A 16,939-nucleotide genomic window follows, 5' to 3' on the forward strand; every position below is an offset into this window, starting at 1 on the left:
GGATTGAATTCTCCATTTACATCTTTGAGATGATATGTTGTAAGAGTAGCTTGAAAGTTTCTCTAAAGCATATGTTGTTTTTCTCATGATGTAATTCTTATTACTCTCATCTAAGTAAAAAAACATATACGCAGATCTTCCTAGAATTATTTTTTGCCTCTTTAAGCTGTGGGTATTTTTCTTTCTCCAATCTGCAATGCAATAAGGCACAATAATGATGAGGTAAGACTCCTATATAACTGATCAACTGAGGAGATTTAACTAGTTAGCCCCTTATCATTCTAATGTATTAAAATTTACAACCAGCTGCTCGAGCTGTATCACTACTTTCATAACAATTTTACCTTGCTTAACCTCTTTAATGCTTCTTCTTCAGTGGTGGAGCATCACTACTCTTCTCAGGTAGGGTAGCCATTTACCTAAAAGAAAAAAAAAGGAAATTTGTTAATAACTAAAAGTAAATTTTTAACAACTAAAAGTAAATTTTTAACAAATAAAAGAAAATTTAAAGAAAGATCTTACAAGTATTAAGATTTGTTTTTTTTTTCTTTTGTGTGTTCTATATATCCATCAATCTAAATCCCTTTCCGTGTGATCTTCTCTAACATAAAAGGCATTATCCCTGATCAAATATCAAATGTCCATGATGTTGCCATGAAATGGTCATCTTCAACATTGAAATCTTCATCCTCTTCATTTCTCCTTATTTTATTTGTTAAAAGAACAATCGACCAATTTTTATGCGCTGGATCTAACATATAAAACACTTGTTGAGCTTGTGACCCTAAATAAATGGTTCATCTTTATGAGCCACCTTATTAAGATCTACTTGAATAAAACCCTACTTATCAATTTGAGAGCCATTTTTATGTCAACCTATGTGTAACAAAAGATAGGTTCACGAAACTTGATATAATCTAATCCCAAAAGTACTCTATAATCTCAAAATATGACATCATTGCATAGATTAGGTTCTTGTCTTTAAACTAGAGTCATGTATTGATTAAGTTATAAGCGTTGTACCACTATTTTGCATAGTGCTCCGACCATCTTTACTTTTGGTATAAAATGTAAAGTCATTAATTACATAACCTGTGTAAGAAAATACTTCAAATTTGAGACCCCTAGCCAAAAACCTCAACCTTTTTTATGGGAGACTCATCAGAGATACGAGCTCTAAACCAATATATAAAATACTAGTTGTGATATATTGCTAGCCAAGTTTCATTCTTACCCTTATTCTGAATCTTAACTATTGCCTTATGTTCTTTGACATATGGCTCAACTTCTGCAGTGTTTGTGTAAAACATACAAGCGAACTTGCTCTCATTGTGTCTTATCTATGCTAATGAGTTTCTTCCCAATGATTCCACCCTATTCACCTATAGGTCCCTTTGAGTACTTTGGTAACTAAAATGGCATCCACATTAAAGAGATATTCAATGCATAATTCAACTGCTTCTTCCATAATATACCTCTCAACAATACACCATTCAGGCTAACTTTGATTTTTACATATGCTTTTAATACCTTCAAGTAACTCTCTACTAAGTACCATCCATCTTAAATAAGCGAGACCATACAATTTTATCTCTCTAACTAAGTAAAATGATAAATGGACCATGATGTCCAAGAACGAAGGTAGAAAATACATTTCAAGCTTGCTTAAAATCTTAGCTATTTCATGTTCTAAGCTTTGGTATTTTCTCTAGGTCAATCACCTTGCTACAAATTGCTTTAAAGAAGAAATAAAATTGATAATCATGGCTTGCACCTTTTTCGGCAAAATGAATCGTATACCTACCGACAATAAATTTTCATGATGATATGACAAACATGAGTCTTGAGACCTACTAGTTTAAGGTCTTTCATGGATATGAGGTTATTGGAATTTGAAGAATATCCTTATGCACTTTATTTCATGCAAGAATTTATAAAAAGCTAATTTTTCCTTTCTAGACAAGGTGTGAGCTACTGGAGGTAAAAAAGTACATTTCCCCTCCTCTCTGGTGCTAACTCTTCTCTTAACCCCATACTAATCAAATCCATCCTTGTATTAATATTGTCATTACTCTTTCCTGAAATGTGGAGTAACGTGCCAATAAGACTATCGTAGACATTCTTTTCGATATGCATCGTGTCCAAGAAATGTCTAACATCTAGGGTCTTCCAATATAGTAGTTCAAAGAATATTGACTTCTTCTTCCAACAATTCTTAACAATCTTACTTGCAAATGATTTTTCAAATTCAATATTTTGATCATTAACCTTTTAAAAGAGCTGCCTCACTGGTTAATGGAAAAGGAACTCTACCCTTCTCCGGGTGGCCATTTAAGGTCTTCTTCAACCATCCGTAATGATGTGTTTGCGATAAAAATTTTCAATGACCAATGAAGATGTTCTTCCTACAATGTTCCAATCGCACTGAACAAGTGTGCTCCTCACAAACTAGACACATATCTCACCCTTTAATACTATATCCTGACAAATTGCTATAGGCAGGAAAGTCATTTATTATGGTGCTAAACACATTACTCATAAGATGAAATGTTTTTCTCTATACCCACCATAAACCTCCACACCTGTCTCGCACAGTATCTTCAGATCTTCTATCAACATAGCTAAATACACATCTATATCATTTCTTAGTTGTCGAGGCCTAGAAATCAATAATGACAGCATCATAAACTTATACTTCATGCATAATACTAGAGAAAGGTTATAGATAATCAAAATGACCAATCATCTACTATGAGTATTGCTTTGCATGCCATGAGGGTTCATTCCGTCAGTGGTTAATGCAAGGCATATGTTTCTACTTCTATTCTAAACTTAAGGATCATAAGATCAAACTTTTTTTATTGAGGAGAATCTGTAAGGTGTTGTAGCTTGCCATCCTTAATTGTCTCATCAACATGCCATGTTAAGTGTTTAGCATCTTCTGCAATGCTGTATAGGCATCTAAATCTTGGTATATATTAGAAATACAACAATGCCTTCGCCAAACTACATCCATTTCTCTTGTACCATGATGCATCATATTTTGGATACTTATCTGAGATTGAATACTCTTTTTGAAAGAGGAAACAATTATTTAGAGATGCATGTATCTTCTCATGGTTCATTCCAATAGAATAGAGCACTCTTTTAGCCTTAAAAGTATTATGTGGAATCTTATTGTATTCTAGCAACATCTTATACAATAGTTCAAGTAAATCAGTGAAACTCTTGTTGCTCCATCCATTAGTAGGTTTAGGTTGTATAAATTCAGAAACAACTGATAATTTATGATTATGAATTTCTTATAATTGGAGTACAATGGTTGTGTCAACATTACTCTTCAACCTCTCAAACATCTCAGGATAATCCCAAAGATCCTCTTCAATCATATCAATTATTTCGTCAAGATGGTCAACATTATATGTCCCACTACCATGATCAATGCTGCTAAGTAGCTCGCACTATCATTCCAATCACTTGCATTATTTCTTGTCTCCCCATGCATGATCTAGCAAATATAAGTTGGATCAATCCCATTACATATCAAATGATCTTTCAATTCTATTGGCCTTACGCTTTTTCCATAGCAACATTTAAACAAGGACATATGACTCCACGAGGGTCTTGATTATAATAAAATGCAAACTCAATAAACTCATCCACACCATCACAATATTTTCTAGATGATCGATTAGCCGACATCCACTTATGATCCATATCACTAATATGATTAACAAATTCAAAAAATATTAGAATTTAAAAAAAATTGATAGTCTTCCTTAATAGAAGAACCTCCTAAATAACCAAACAATAAAATTCTACAAACAATACATTCATCCAATTCGTACATAAAAAAAGTTCAAATAGTTTCCTCTACAATATTATCTTCCATTCATCATAAACTACATTTAACTTTATCAACTACAAATACTTCATAATTTTAATATAAATAACTTCAATCACAAATTATTTATATATATTTTATATAAAAAAAATTATTCTAAAATCTATATATCAATCTATATCATTATAATATTAATTGATAAAAAGGTGTCTTCACGGTGGCAATTGATGACGACCTTCAAGGTGAAAATCAGGTGTTTTCATGGTGCACTTCCTCTAGTTTCAAGCTGAGAGGCGAATGTGGACACGCGAAGCAAATCTGTCTTCTTCGCGACCCGTGTTGGTCAAAACACGATGGCAGAGCAGATCTCAGATAATGACGTGGAACGTTCAAAAACTGACAGCGAAGATGATAAAGTGAGACTTCACGACGGCGATCTGGAACTGGCGATCTCGAAACGGTGAAGATCTTAAAACAGCACGTAGATAGGAAACTTCGATGCAGAGATGGAGCACGTTGCAGTGGGGAACTTTAACGATCAGCTACACACCGACTTAGTGACTATTCTTGGGAATAGACGAGGTGCAAGAACGAGACAATGGAATGAAAGAAATAGAGTGAAAATAAAAAATGAGGGAACTGAGTGGGCGCGTTAAAAACTTGAAATCTTTGTAATAAAACTTGGGCTCCTATAGGATCCTGACTTCCACTCTGATTCCCTCTGTAGCTCTGGCCCTTATGATAGTAGCCCTTCTTCTTCTAATTTCTAAAGCCTCCAAAGATTTGACTGCTCCTCTTCTCTACTCCACTAATGGGTTTGGTGTGGATAAGGGGCTTCCCATGAGGTTCTTTCCTCCTCTCTCTATCAGCTTCTAATCTAGCCTCTCTCTTCCTCCGAGAAACTATTCGAAGCTTATGCTTCATTGACATCTCTTGAATGTCTTGATCTCAAAGGGGCTAACTGTTCCCTTAGATCAGGCCTCGCCTTCTCTAGTAATCGTTCAGCCATCCACTCTGTATCTTCATGTTTTTGGAGGTAAGTGGAGTATTTAGATATTCTGAGAATTGTTCAATAAATTCATCCTCATCTAGATCACCCTGACGAAATGCATGAAACTCAGCCTCCTTTTCTGCTCTCAGTGCAGTAGGAAAATAATTCTCGAACAATATGGCTTTAAAATCTTCCCAAATAAGAGAGGAATCATCCTTCGGTCCTGATGTTTCCCACCATTTCTTAGCACTCTTCTATAGTAAGAATATTGCCAGCTGCACCTTTTGATTAGAAGTGCACACAACCATACGAAAAATACTCTCCAATTGATCTATCCATTCTTCAACCACCGCTGGCTTAAGATTTCCATCGAAAGTAGGAGGATTAAACTTACGAAAAGTACTCCAAATCTTTGTGATCGTGGATGTCTGTTACTCAGAGTGGAGACTCACATTCTTCGGACTAGTCTTATGGTGAGAATAAGGAGGTAAGCCTTCATCAGCAGATTGGCTCGCATTGAATACCTTGGTATGGCTTCCTTCTTGTTGGCCATTTCCCTCTCGGTTGGAATTCTCCTTATATTATCTTAAAGCGGCCAACTCTTCTTCTCGTCTCTTAATGCGGTCACTAAGATTATATAGTAAATTCATCATTTGCCTCATGGTTGGCTCATCCTGCTTTAATTGTGACTGTATGGGCTCGCCCTGCCCAATTTGTTGTTGTGTGGGCTCCGGTTGTGGCAGTGAAGGTATGTCATTTCCTATTGGCTCTATAGAATCACCGGCAATTTCGCCACCTCTCCTAGTTTTGGACACCATCTCTCCCCTCCTAAAGGATGGAAGTCACATAATTAAGTTAACACTAATCTCAAGACAAGAAAATAATGGAGAAGTATTATGATTTAATAATGTATATTGCCAATAAACTAGGTTAATGTATAACAATTTCATAATTTATAAGAATTTGAAACATGTGGCTCTGATACCAAAAATTGTAACATACCAAATTTTTTTTTTAAATAATTTAACTCAACCATAGTTGGGTTACAGCCACCCAACACATTTTTATATCAATAATTTCAATATAAAATATTTTATAATTGGCTTCAACTCACACACTATAACATTTCAGATAAATTTTACCTCCCACATGCCATTAGGCTAAATCACATTTGTCCATCCTTATACTCCCAACAAGTAAACTAAATCACATTTATCCATCCTTATACTCCCAACAAGTAAAATAAGCAATTTAGTCAATTTTCAACACAAGCCAGTTATTTGGCCTTATAATCATGCCATTTTAACCAATCCAAAGTAAACCAAATATTAAAATTACAGTCATCCAAATTGTACCAAAAATAGAAATAGTTTGAAAGGCATGATTACATTTATATATTCATATAATTGATAATAAACAAAAAGCCCTAATATTGGCAATATAACACATTATAAATCATAAATTAAATACCCAAAAGAGACAGTGGATCTATACCACTAAGCCTCTGCGACTCCTCCACGTGTCACTCGTGGCTCTTCTCCTGAAAATTGTTAACCACATAATGAGACTCAAAAGTCTCAGTAACCAAAGCCAATTTATGATAGTGTATACAAACAGTTAAGTGTGTACTTATTAAGTGAAAATTAAAAATAACATAATTCCAACAAATATAAGAAATATTACAATACACACAAACAACCATCCTTATATCCCTCCATTAACCTCGAGCCGTAGCCCTCACTCGGTGCTAAATTACCCGACCAAAGGTAGATTAGCCCGAGCCCTTACAAGCCACCTATTGAGCTCCAATAGGGGCGTACCACGTGGCACATAATTACAACAATAATAGCAAGTCTCCCAACACCTCCCACAATAAATAAACAAATTCATAATAATATTGCACAATTATACAATATTACAAAATTCATAATTTTCTCAATAATCACCCAATTAACATGAAGTAACACTAATCACAAATTAAAAGCATGGTTACCTTGTGGCTTTTTCAATAAATTATTCCTTAAAATTTCTCTCTCACCACAATCTCCACCAGTAATACAATCTACAAAATAACATATTATTTATAAATATTAGTTTCAATTTTGAAACTAATAAAATAATTCTAATAATAGAATTAAAAATATAACATAATTCCTAATTTCAATCTTAATACAAATCTATAGTTAATACTATTAAGTAAAATTTTTAACTCCTCTTTTAATTATCAATAAACATTAATAATCTAAAAATCAACTTCTAAACTAATTTCTATTATCAAAATTTTCTTTTTATTTCATAAATTCGTACCTAAAATACCCAAAATTAAAAATTGAGTCTCTAGCTTAGAATCATAATCCTATAACCATAATAATTCATTTCTCGTCCTAAATAATCATCTAAACCTCAATAAATCAACATATATTTTCAGATCTAGTTTAGAATTTGATCCATAAGCCACAAATTTAAAGATCACCAATAAATTTATACTCTAGAATATTTATTATACTACTAACAACCTCAAAAATCATATTTATTCAACATAAATTCATCCCTCTTCCAGATCTTAAATTTTCTACCACTACAAACTCAGAAACCAAAGAAGAAGGATGACTAAGAAAAAATTTTAGAACACTTACTTAGTCTTAAAAAGTTTAAAATCACACCCTAAATATCCTATTAAAAACTCTTACCTTAAAATTCAGCACCGGTGAATTTGGCTCACAGATGCTCTCTCTCTGCCTCAGCTCACGCACGAAAAAAGGAATGAAGAAATGAAGCAACAGGTGAGTTTTTATAAAAATTCAGTGGGTCCCACATATTTTTTTATTCTTTTCTCTCTCTTCTTTCTCTCTTTCTTTATTATTATTATTTTACTATTGTTACTATTGAGGCGGCCGCACGTTTTCTTTCTTTTTTTTTTGCAAACCTTTTCCTTTTTTTATTATAATAATAATTTAATAATATATTTTTTTTATTTTTTTTAATTATTTTTTTTTAAAATTTTTTTTATTTTTTTTTAGAATTATATCCTAAGTTAGATTTAATAATCATCTCTTACTAATTTTCTTACCTCTAAATATTATTTTTTTTTATTTCTATTAACCTAAATTAACTATTAAAATTTAAATTGGGATGTTACAGTTACAGTTCTCCCCTCCTTTTAAGAATTTTGCCCCCAAAAGTCATAAAACACACAAACACATACCTATGAAAATAGATGGGGATACTATCCTCTATCTCCCAGGTAGTATCGTCAGGAACTATGCCTCACCAGAAAACTTTCACTAATCGTATAGTTTTGTTCCTCAGTTGTTTTTCTTTCATATCTATGATCCGTTCTGGCTCAGCCTTATAAGTCAAATTCTCTCGGAGCTCAATCTCCCGTGGTTTGATCATATAAGAAGGGTTTGGTTGGAATTTCTTGAGCTGAGATACATGGAATACATCATATACACCTGATAATTGTAGTGGCAAGGCAATTCTGTAGGCAACTGGTCCAATTCTCACCAAAATCTCGAAAGGACCAACGAACTAAGGAGTCAACTTCTTAGCTCTAATTGACCTCTCAATTCTCGTTATTGGTGTAACCCTTGAAAACACATGGTTTCCTACTAGAAACTTTAATAGCCTTCTACGTTTATCCACGTAACTCTTCTGCTTGCTTTGAGCTGTTATCAATCTTTGCTTAATCAACCCAATCTTCTGAGTTGTTTGATCTACAACATTTGGTTCCAACATACTCTTCTCACTCAATTCTGTCCAACATAAAGGTGATCTACACTTTTTTCTATATAAAACCTTGATATTTAGGGAAGATTTTATTTTAACTTTATTTCAATTTGCTCTTCTTCTCTTTACCTCTAAATTTTATGCTTTAATTGTTATTGCTGATTAGAGTAGCTTTATTGCATGATTTTTAGGTTATAAGTTTTATATGAGGTTTTGCTTGCTATAATCAATTGATATAGTAATATAAGAGCAATTTGGCTTAGCTTGAGTGATTACTCATGTTTTGTTTCTGGTGTGGCTAAAACATTTGTTAGGTTGTGGGTTAAGGGAAATTTTAATTTATCTATAACTTAATTCCTTGTTTAATTCTTGAATGATAATTTGGGAAATATATAATAAAATCAGAATAATAAATTTAAATAAAATTAATTTATTTTTGGACGAGGAAGATTAAGTTTAGGTGTTTGGGTTGTAATTAATTTCCCTTCTTGTTCTTGGTAATTTTCTCAATTGAATTTCCTTCATTTATTTAATTTTAATTTAGTTTTTTTAAATTAATTTCATCATAAGAAAATCCCCCCACTTTTTAGCTTTTCATAATCATAATTCAAGTAATTAACCCATTGACTCTTAGAGAGATAACTTAGGTTGTGTTTTACAATAAAATATAGTTTTTATTAATTTTGGTGCTATTCGATAATAGTGTCAAATAGCAAAAACTGATTGGTAGAGGTGGAGGAAGATGGATGGATGCATTTACTTCCATCTTAGAAGAATCAAATAAATCTATTTTCATTTATTGATGTTTCGCTTCTCATTAGAGTTAGGTTTCTCCTGAGACTTGCAAGTGCACATTGTGCACATGTTTGAACCCAAAAATGATATCGATCCTGACTGTAGCAAGTATTTGTGTGCCATATTATTTAAAGCTTAGAAAGTTGAGTTGGCCTTGATAGCAAGAGTAGGGACTTTTTTCAATTGGCCTCATGAGATGTCTTTGATACAGGAAGTTTGTGGACTTACACTTGAAAAAGAGATTATAATTAGGTTATCCAAGTATAAATAGACTTAAACCGATATGGCAATCTCGCACCGGATACAATTGAAATTGTTAATTAATATATAATAAAGGAAAATAATTCATAAACTTAAGGTTTAAGGTTGAGTTAAGAATGTAGTGGTGTTCTTCCATCATTCTTTGCCCATTTGTCCTCCCCTTTTGTTTTTTGGCGGTCATGCCCTAGCGCCCATTCTTAACATTAGGTATGCAAAACACATATTCATGCATTCATCAAAGAAAAATTTAGACTTTAATTAATTAAGTATGCAAGCATATACGTACTAACGTACCTGCATGTATATTAATTAGATCTAATGCTTGTTATAAGTAACGAGACCAGCATTAGATCCAATTTAACCTCGCTCATTGATATTCGGTACCTATATATATATTTTTTTGAATGTATTATTTAATTCAAAGTTGCAAACTTACAATTCTCTGTATCTCTTAAAAAAAAAAGCGTAAATGACACGATTGGCACGTTTAAATTCATAAAGAAAAATAATGCTACTAGACACTTACTGATCATGAAATATTAAAAGTTTAAATGACGTGATAATTGCAAGCCTATTTGATTAAGTTTATCTCTATTCCTTCTGTCATGTAAATATCCCATTATAAAAGAAATATCACGTCTAGAAATTTAAAAATAAATTAAAAATAAGCAAAGAATACAACATATTTTATTAAATGATTTAAATTATTTTTGATGAAGCTTAATATAATATAAATAGTTTGTCACTTCTCACATCATGATCGAGGTGGTATATATTTTAAAATTAAATATAGTGGCACAGAACTGCATACGTATTGATTAAGGGATCTTATGCTCTTTTTTTAAGTATTAAATTATATTTTTTTATATTTATAGACGCATACAACTATTTTATTTTCATCTTTTAAAAAAAATTGACATGTATATTTATTTATAAATATAAGAATTCAAAGATTGCGATCGTGGTCCTGCAAGCAAACATATTACAACAGAGCGCCACCGAATGCAAGAGAAGCATCATTTTGTTAAATTAAATTCATTTTATATCAATACATTCATTGGATAACATCTAGCTGTGCGAGATTCGTTTCGGCACTATGTGATGAAATTTGTATCATGTAGATTTTAATTTGGATCGTTCAGATTTAAAGTATTATTATATATTATATTTATTAAAATAAAAAGTTATAAAAATTATGAAATAATTTTAATAATTTTTTTTATTTTTAATATAGTCTAGATTTAATTAGATGGTCTAATTTAATATTAAAATTTTTATAATTGCTATATACTGACTACCTAAATGTACTCTACACAGTTTAGATTTAATCTATATTAGTTTATTTGGATAATCAATATACATTAATTATAAAAAATTTTATATTAAATTAGATTCTTCAAATTAAATCTAGACCATATTAAAAATAAAAAATTTATCAAAAAGTTTTTTATAATTTTTATAAATTTTTATTTTAATAAATATAATATATGATAATATTTTAAATATGGTCTATTCATATCAAAATTTAGTTAGTTCAAATCTTTGACTCAATGGTACCAGACTTCGCCTCAACTTCGTTAAGGTGGTAGAGGTTGGAGGTTCGAGTCTGGGGAGGTTCCAAAAGACCCCCGTGAGGGTGGGGTGAGGAATACGCTCAGTACCACCTGGGCTAAAGCCGGCAATCATGTGGTGACATGTGTGTTGTCCAGCGCCTGGGAAAAGACCCTGGAGAGGCAGTGGTGACCCAGGAGGGCTGTTACATAAAAGGCGCCTTTTATGTAACAGTACGGAGCCACCCTTGGGCCTCGACTCGGTACTGGACTCTGGCCCATCACTGGACCAAAGCCGACTTTCCCACAGGTGGTACTGTGGTTATTCCTCACCACTGCCTCTCCAGGGTCTTTTGGAACCTCCCCAGACTCGAACCTCCAACCTCTACCACCTTAATGAAGTTGAGGCGAAGTCTGGTACCATTGAGTCACTTGACCCAATGGTACCAGACTTCGCCTCAACTTCATTAAGGTGGTAGAGGTTGGAGGTTCGAGTCTGGGGAGGTTCCAAAAGACCCTGGAGAGGCAGTGGTGAGGAATAACCACAGTACCACCTGTGGGAAAGTCGGCTTTGGTCCAGTGATGGGCCAGAGTCCAGTACCGAGTCGAGGCCCAAGGGGTGGCTCCGTACTGTTACATATCACAGTGATGAAGAGATGAGATCCCTAGCTGTGCATTCAAGAAGGCCCTAACAACTAGATTCTTTCTTACTCTATTCCCATTAGAAACTTATGTACTTAGTATATATGATACTGCATCCGTCCCAAATTATACTCTTTTGTAATAGATTTAATATTTTAAAATATAAGATACTTTAACAAAAATATTACCTTTTCCATTATAGTATCTCTCTTTAATATTCTTTCATGAATAGAGTATTATATAAGAGCATTTTTTAAAATTTTTATTTTTATTTTAAAAATATAAAGTTGTAAAGTGTATTTATTAAACTTTATAGATATGTATATCTGAAAGTGTTTCAAAAATTGGGACAGAATGTAAGTATATTATATATATAAATATATATACACACAAACACACACACACACTTCTACAAATTCAGTTCATCTTCGGCCTTTTGTTAGCTTACTTTAAAATAGATGATGCAGAGTTGAAGACTAGATATACTGCTATTGCATACAAAAACTCGTGAAAGTAATTAATTAAGGAAAGCTTTATTTAATTTGACATTGATGATAGCTCATCAGTGTCAGAAGTAGTGTCCAATATTGGATATAAGAAAATACTTAATACAAGAGGATAAAATGCATCTTAGGCAGATTGTTTCAGGTTCTCTATTGCAATTGGAGCCTTAAGGTGATCATCAGCCTCGAGCTTGTCGCTATACTTGCAAACAAGATCATCCCACAACATGAATCCCCCGAAAAAGGCACTCGATTTAACTTTTGGAATGACCTTCCTTTTGAGATCAGCAATTGGGATATATCCTTCTTCTCCCTCACACGCGGGGAGGCCGACAAAGAAGGCATGACTTTTGTCAACGGTTTGGGTGATCCAGACGTCCCATGCTTCTAAAAGATTATGAGCATCTCCATCAGAATATTCGCAGGAAGCCTTGTTATAGAACCTAATCCAGATGTAGTCGAACATCCAAGTGTGGATGGCCATGTTTAAGTAGTCATCTGGGAATTCACAATGAGGTGCCGCTGATAGGTAGAAATACCGAGCACCTTCACTAGTACGGTGTGGGTTGAGGAATTCCACGAGAGTATCGTAATACACGTTCCCGCCACTTTCGATGGCAAAATCAATGCCGTCTAAGGTCACATCTCCGAGTGGACCTTCCGAACCGGGTTCCCCGCTGAGGAAGTTGGTCCAGAGGTAGTCTGAAAGTTCTTGGGCGTCTGCAATTGAAGACAGTGTATAGCTCCCGGAGGGTCCTCCGAGAGAGAGGAAGATTTTGATGCCTAGGGATTGGCAATGGGCTATCTGGGAGGCATATTTGGAGCAAGGGTTATCCTCGGAGTACTCTTCACAATGTCCTGGCAGGTTTATTTCTGGAGCTTGATGGTTTCCGAAGACATTGAGGAATCCTATGTTAATTATCTCGTACCTGTTTGTGTCGCATGCTGCATCCAACTCTCCTTCTCCTTCGGTAAAATTTTGGCCCCAGTAGGTGACATAGTGATAGGTAGAGCCATGGGATGTGCTGAAGTACTGAGACAACAGCAACAAGGGCAAAAGGAGGGTGATAGACGAAGCTTGTGTTTTGGAAGCCATGGAACGAGCTCGATTGAATAAGCGAAGGTAATGGTTTCTTGTTGTACATGGAGCGATGGAAACAACCTATTTATTATGGGCTAGGACTAGGGTCCTTATCGTCAAATTTCTTTCTTTCCTTTTTCTCCTTTTAAAAAAACAGTTCACATGAGGAAAATATGGAGTAAAGGAATGACAACTTTTTTTTAATATAGTGCGTTTAAAATAATAATTTAGTTACGTAAGCATTTATATATCTGAGCAATGCGACAACTTAAGAAAGTGTGGGAGGGATGGAATATTAGATGTTACATTGTGCGTTCAAGGTTTAACACAGGAACCAGGCATCCAACATAAAACAAAACTCCGATGAAAAATTATTTTTTTAATACGGGCAGCGAGATAGGGGATGTGTTCAATAAACAATACGATCTTATCTATAGGATAGAGAAAAAAATTATTTTTGACTTATTTATAAGTCATATTATTAAATTTTCATCACAAATTTTCTCTTTTACCCTTTATTAAATGTTGAAAAGAAAAAATATGTTATTGAATTATATATATATATATATGTTTGATAGGAAAAAAATTAAAAATTTATTAAATTTTAAGACAAAATTAATGAATTTTAAATTTTTTTTTATACTAATAAAGCATGCTGAAGCTAATTTGTAAATAGAACTACTGGAGTAATTGAAAGATGAAAAGATTGAAACAAGTGAAACAAGAAAGAGAAAATACTAGACAAAATTTATAAACAATTTATAAAAAATATGTGTATTATCAATCAAGACAAGACAAATTTAATCTTGACGGTTTAACTTAATATTGACATTTTTTAATTTATAAATTTTATAAATTAATTATTCAAATATATTATAGATTGTTTAGATTTAATATTAAATTTTTGATTTTTTATATATCTTATTTTTATAAATAAAACATTAAAAATAAAGATAATTTCTTAATTGCCACTTTAAAAAAAAGTACTTTTTAAAAAGTATAAGTTCAAAATGTTAAATATAAACTATGGAGTAATTAATCTACATAATCAATTTATAAAAATTATAAAAATTTAATATTAAACTTGTATCATTTAATTTAAATGAGGAGAGTCCATACTAAATTAATAGCTAAATAGATTTATTAAAATTTTGATAATTTTCATAAATTTTATTTTAAAAATTTTAAATATGGACAGTTGATATATAAATTTCATTATTTTTTTCAAAACAAAAATATGATCTTCTAAAAACACCATTCATTTAATATATTGAATAATTGAAAAGGGAGAGTGATGGAAATTAAATAAAGAGAGAAAGAGTGATATTAGAATAAACCTATTCAATAAAATTTTAATCTTCTTAAAGTATTTTATACTTTGAAATATCAAATCTTTTTTAAAAATGTTTTATAAATTAAAAGAGAGGTAACATATATAATATAACCACCATGTGTGCTTCAACTGTCCCATGATCAGTAGAAAAGCTTCTGAAAGACTCCCCTTTTGGAATATCCACACCCAGGCTTGTTCCCAGAATTGAAGACACAGACTCTGATCTCTCTTCTTCCTTTCCCATTTTCTTTTATTTCTTAGATCAAAATTTAAATCATTTGGATTATAAAAAAAATTAATTATGAGAGATTAAATTTAAACTGTTTAAATATTAATCTTGAAATTAGAAAATGAAGACGATGGGAATGGAAAAGGAGATACAAAGCCTCTCCCGCCTGCACGTCCCTTCCCTGAAATCTGAATGCTTCTCGTCGCCAGTGGTGACTGCGGAGCAAGATTTGAAGGCAATCTATGTTTTCCTCATTTTGAAGTTCATTCATTATTTGTTTAAGAACTTTGATTTAATGTCTTATTCCATAATCTACAGTAACGCATCTCCAACATAAACGGGAATTCCCATCCCTTCCAGTTGTGGGCAAGGAAATAGGGATCAACAATTATATTTACCCACAATTTTCTTGTAAAAAAAAATTCATAAAATGAGGAGTGACAAAAAGAAATCCATTCGTAGGCTTATTAATTTCTTGAATTAAAAAAAACACTGATTAGGTGCAGTCCATTAATTTACACGTGCGGTTGCATAAAATATTCAATCACATGATCTCTTCACAAAATATCAAAACACTCAAAAAATATATAATAAATTAAATTAAGCCTACTCTAATCTAGAGTGGCTAGGCCTTCTGTTAATTCAGACATCAGGCCAAAAAAAAAAAAAAGACAAAACAAAAGAAAACATGACGGACAATGATAAAATCTGTATGGGGAAAATTAAAATTTGAAGTTTTGAACGGTTTCGTCTTAAAGTTTTATTTCAAATTTTTAGTCAATTTTTATTAATATTTTTATAACATTAAAAAAAATTCAAATTTTATCCGGTGAAATTTTCATTTTGCAATGTGAATTGAATTCTGGTAGCGTGAGGGCCAAAACGCCCAGGCCACATTTTTTTGGCCTAGATAAAAAAAAATTAATCAGCCTACATTCACACACACATATATATAGCAAAATGAGGTTCATTTAATTTGCAGTGGAAGATACTATAGTCCATTTCATGGCAAAACAAGGGTTGAATTTTCTTCAAGAGAAGTAACCACATATTATATTCAATTGTATCTTGAGCATGATTACCACAATAACAAGATAGATACACACTTCGAGGAAAAAAAACAATATATATATATATATATATACATCGTTTATTTAATTTGCAGACAAATGATAACTGTGTCACCGCTGGTGCATGGGAAGGTGAAGAAGTACATCATTGGACACATACTTTTTAACGGATGTATTATTTAATTCAAATTGCAAACTTCCAATCTTATTTCTCTGCAGCGCTAAGAAAAATGGGAAAGGATTCGGTTTTTGTGGTCAGCATCAATTAACACTTCATTTGCAGTGTTAATTTTTTTTCTTTTTTAAATCACAAAATTATTATTATAATAATAAATAAATATTATAAAAGTATTATTTTAATATTTAATAAATAATAAAATTAACTTGTTAAAATTTGACTTGAGCAGTTCATATATAAATTTTGGTATGAACAATTGAGAATTATAGTAAAAAAAATTAGAACTGTAACTAACTATTTTTTATTTTATTGATTTTGCACAATTATCCATCTATGAAAAGTAATATCATTCAAAGCATGATTGAGGTATTAAATATAAGTACTTCTTTTTAACAAAAATTTAAACATTGTTTTGTTATATAGTAAGAAACAGTTCATTCTACTAAACTCAACCCCTATTTTAAACTTTTTAAGTCATTTTTTGTAATTTTTTTAATACAGTTTTGAACTGTTTAGACCACAATTTTTACTTGAACTGTTCATGTCAAATTTTAACAAGTTAAATATATTTATTTATTAGATATTAAAATAATAATTTTATAATATTTATTTATTATTATTATAATAATTTTATGACTAAAAAAAATTAACACTGCACTTAAAAAAATTAACACTACAAAATGCATTGTTAATTGGTACTGAGCACCACGATGCTCATCATAAGATGAGCATA

General features: G+C 32.0%; 1 protein-coding gene across 1 annotated transcript; it reads right to left on the minus strand.

The window, feature by feature from the left end:
• Positions 1-12,442: 12,442 nt before the first annotated feature.
• Positions 12,443-13,411, minus strand: LOC129292462 (acidic endochitinase-like). Its single transcript, XM_054930012.1, has one exon. The coding sequence runs from the start codon at positions 13,409-13,411 to the stop codon at positions 12,443-12,445; it is 969 nt and encodes a 322-aa protein (XP_054785987.1).
• Between the last annotated feature and the right edge of the window lie 3,528 nt (positions 13,412-16,939).

The sequence above is a fragment of the Prosopis cineraria genome, unplaced genomic scaffold, assembly GCF_029017545.1.
Source record: "Prosopis cineraria cultivar Desert tree isolate PC_DT_omini unplaced genomic scaffold, ASM2901754v1 PC14, whole genome shotgun sequence".
NCBI lineage: Eukaryota > Viridiplantae > Streptophyta > Magnoliopsida > Fabales > Fabaceae > Prosopis > Prosopis cineraria.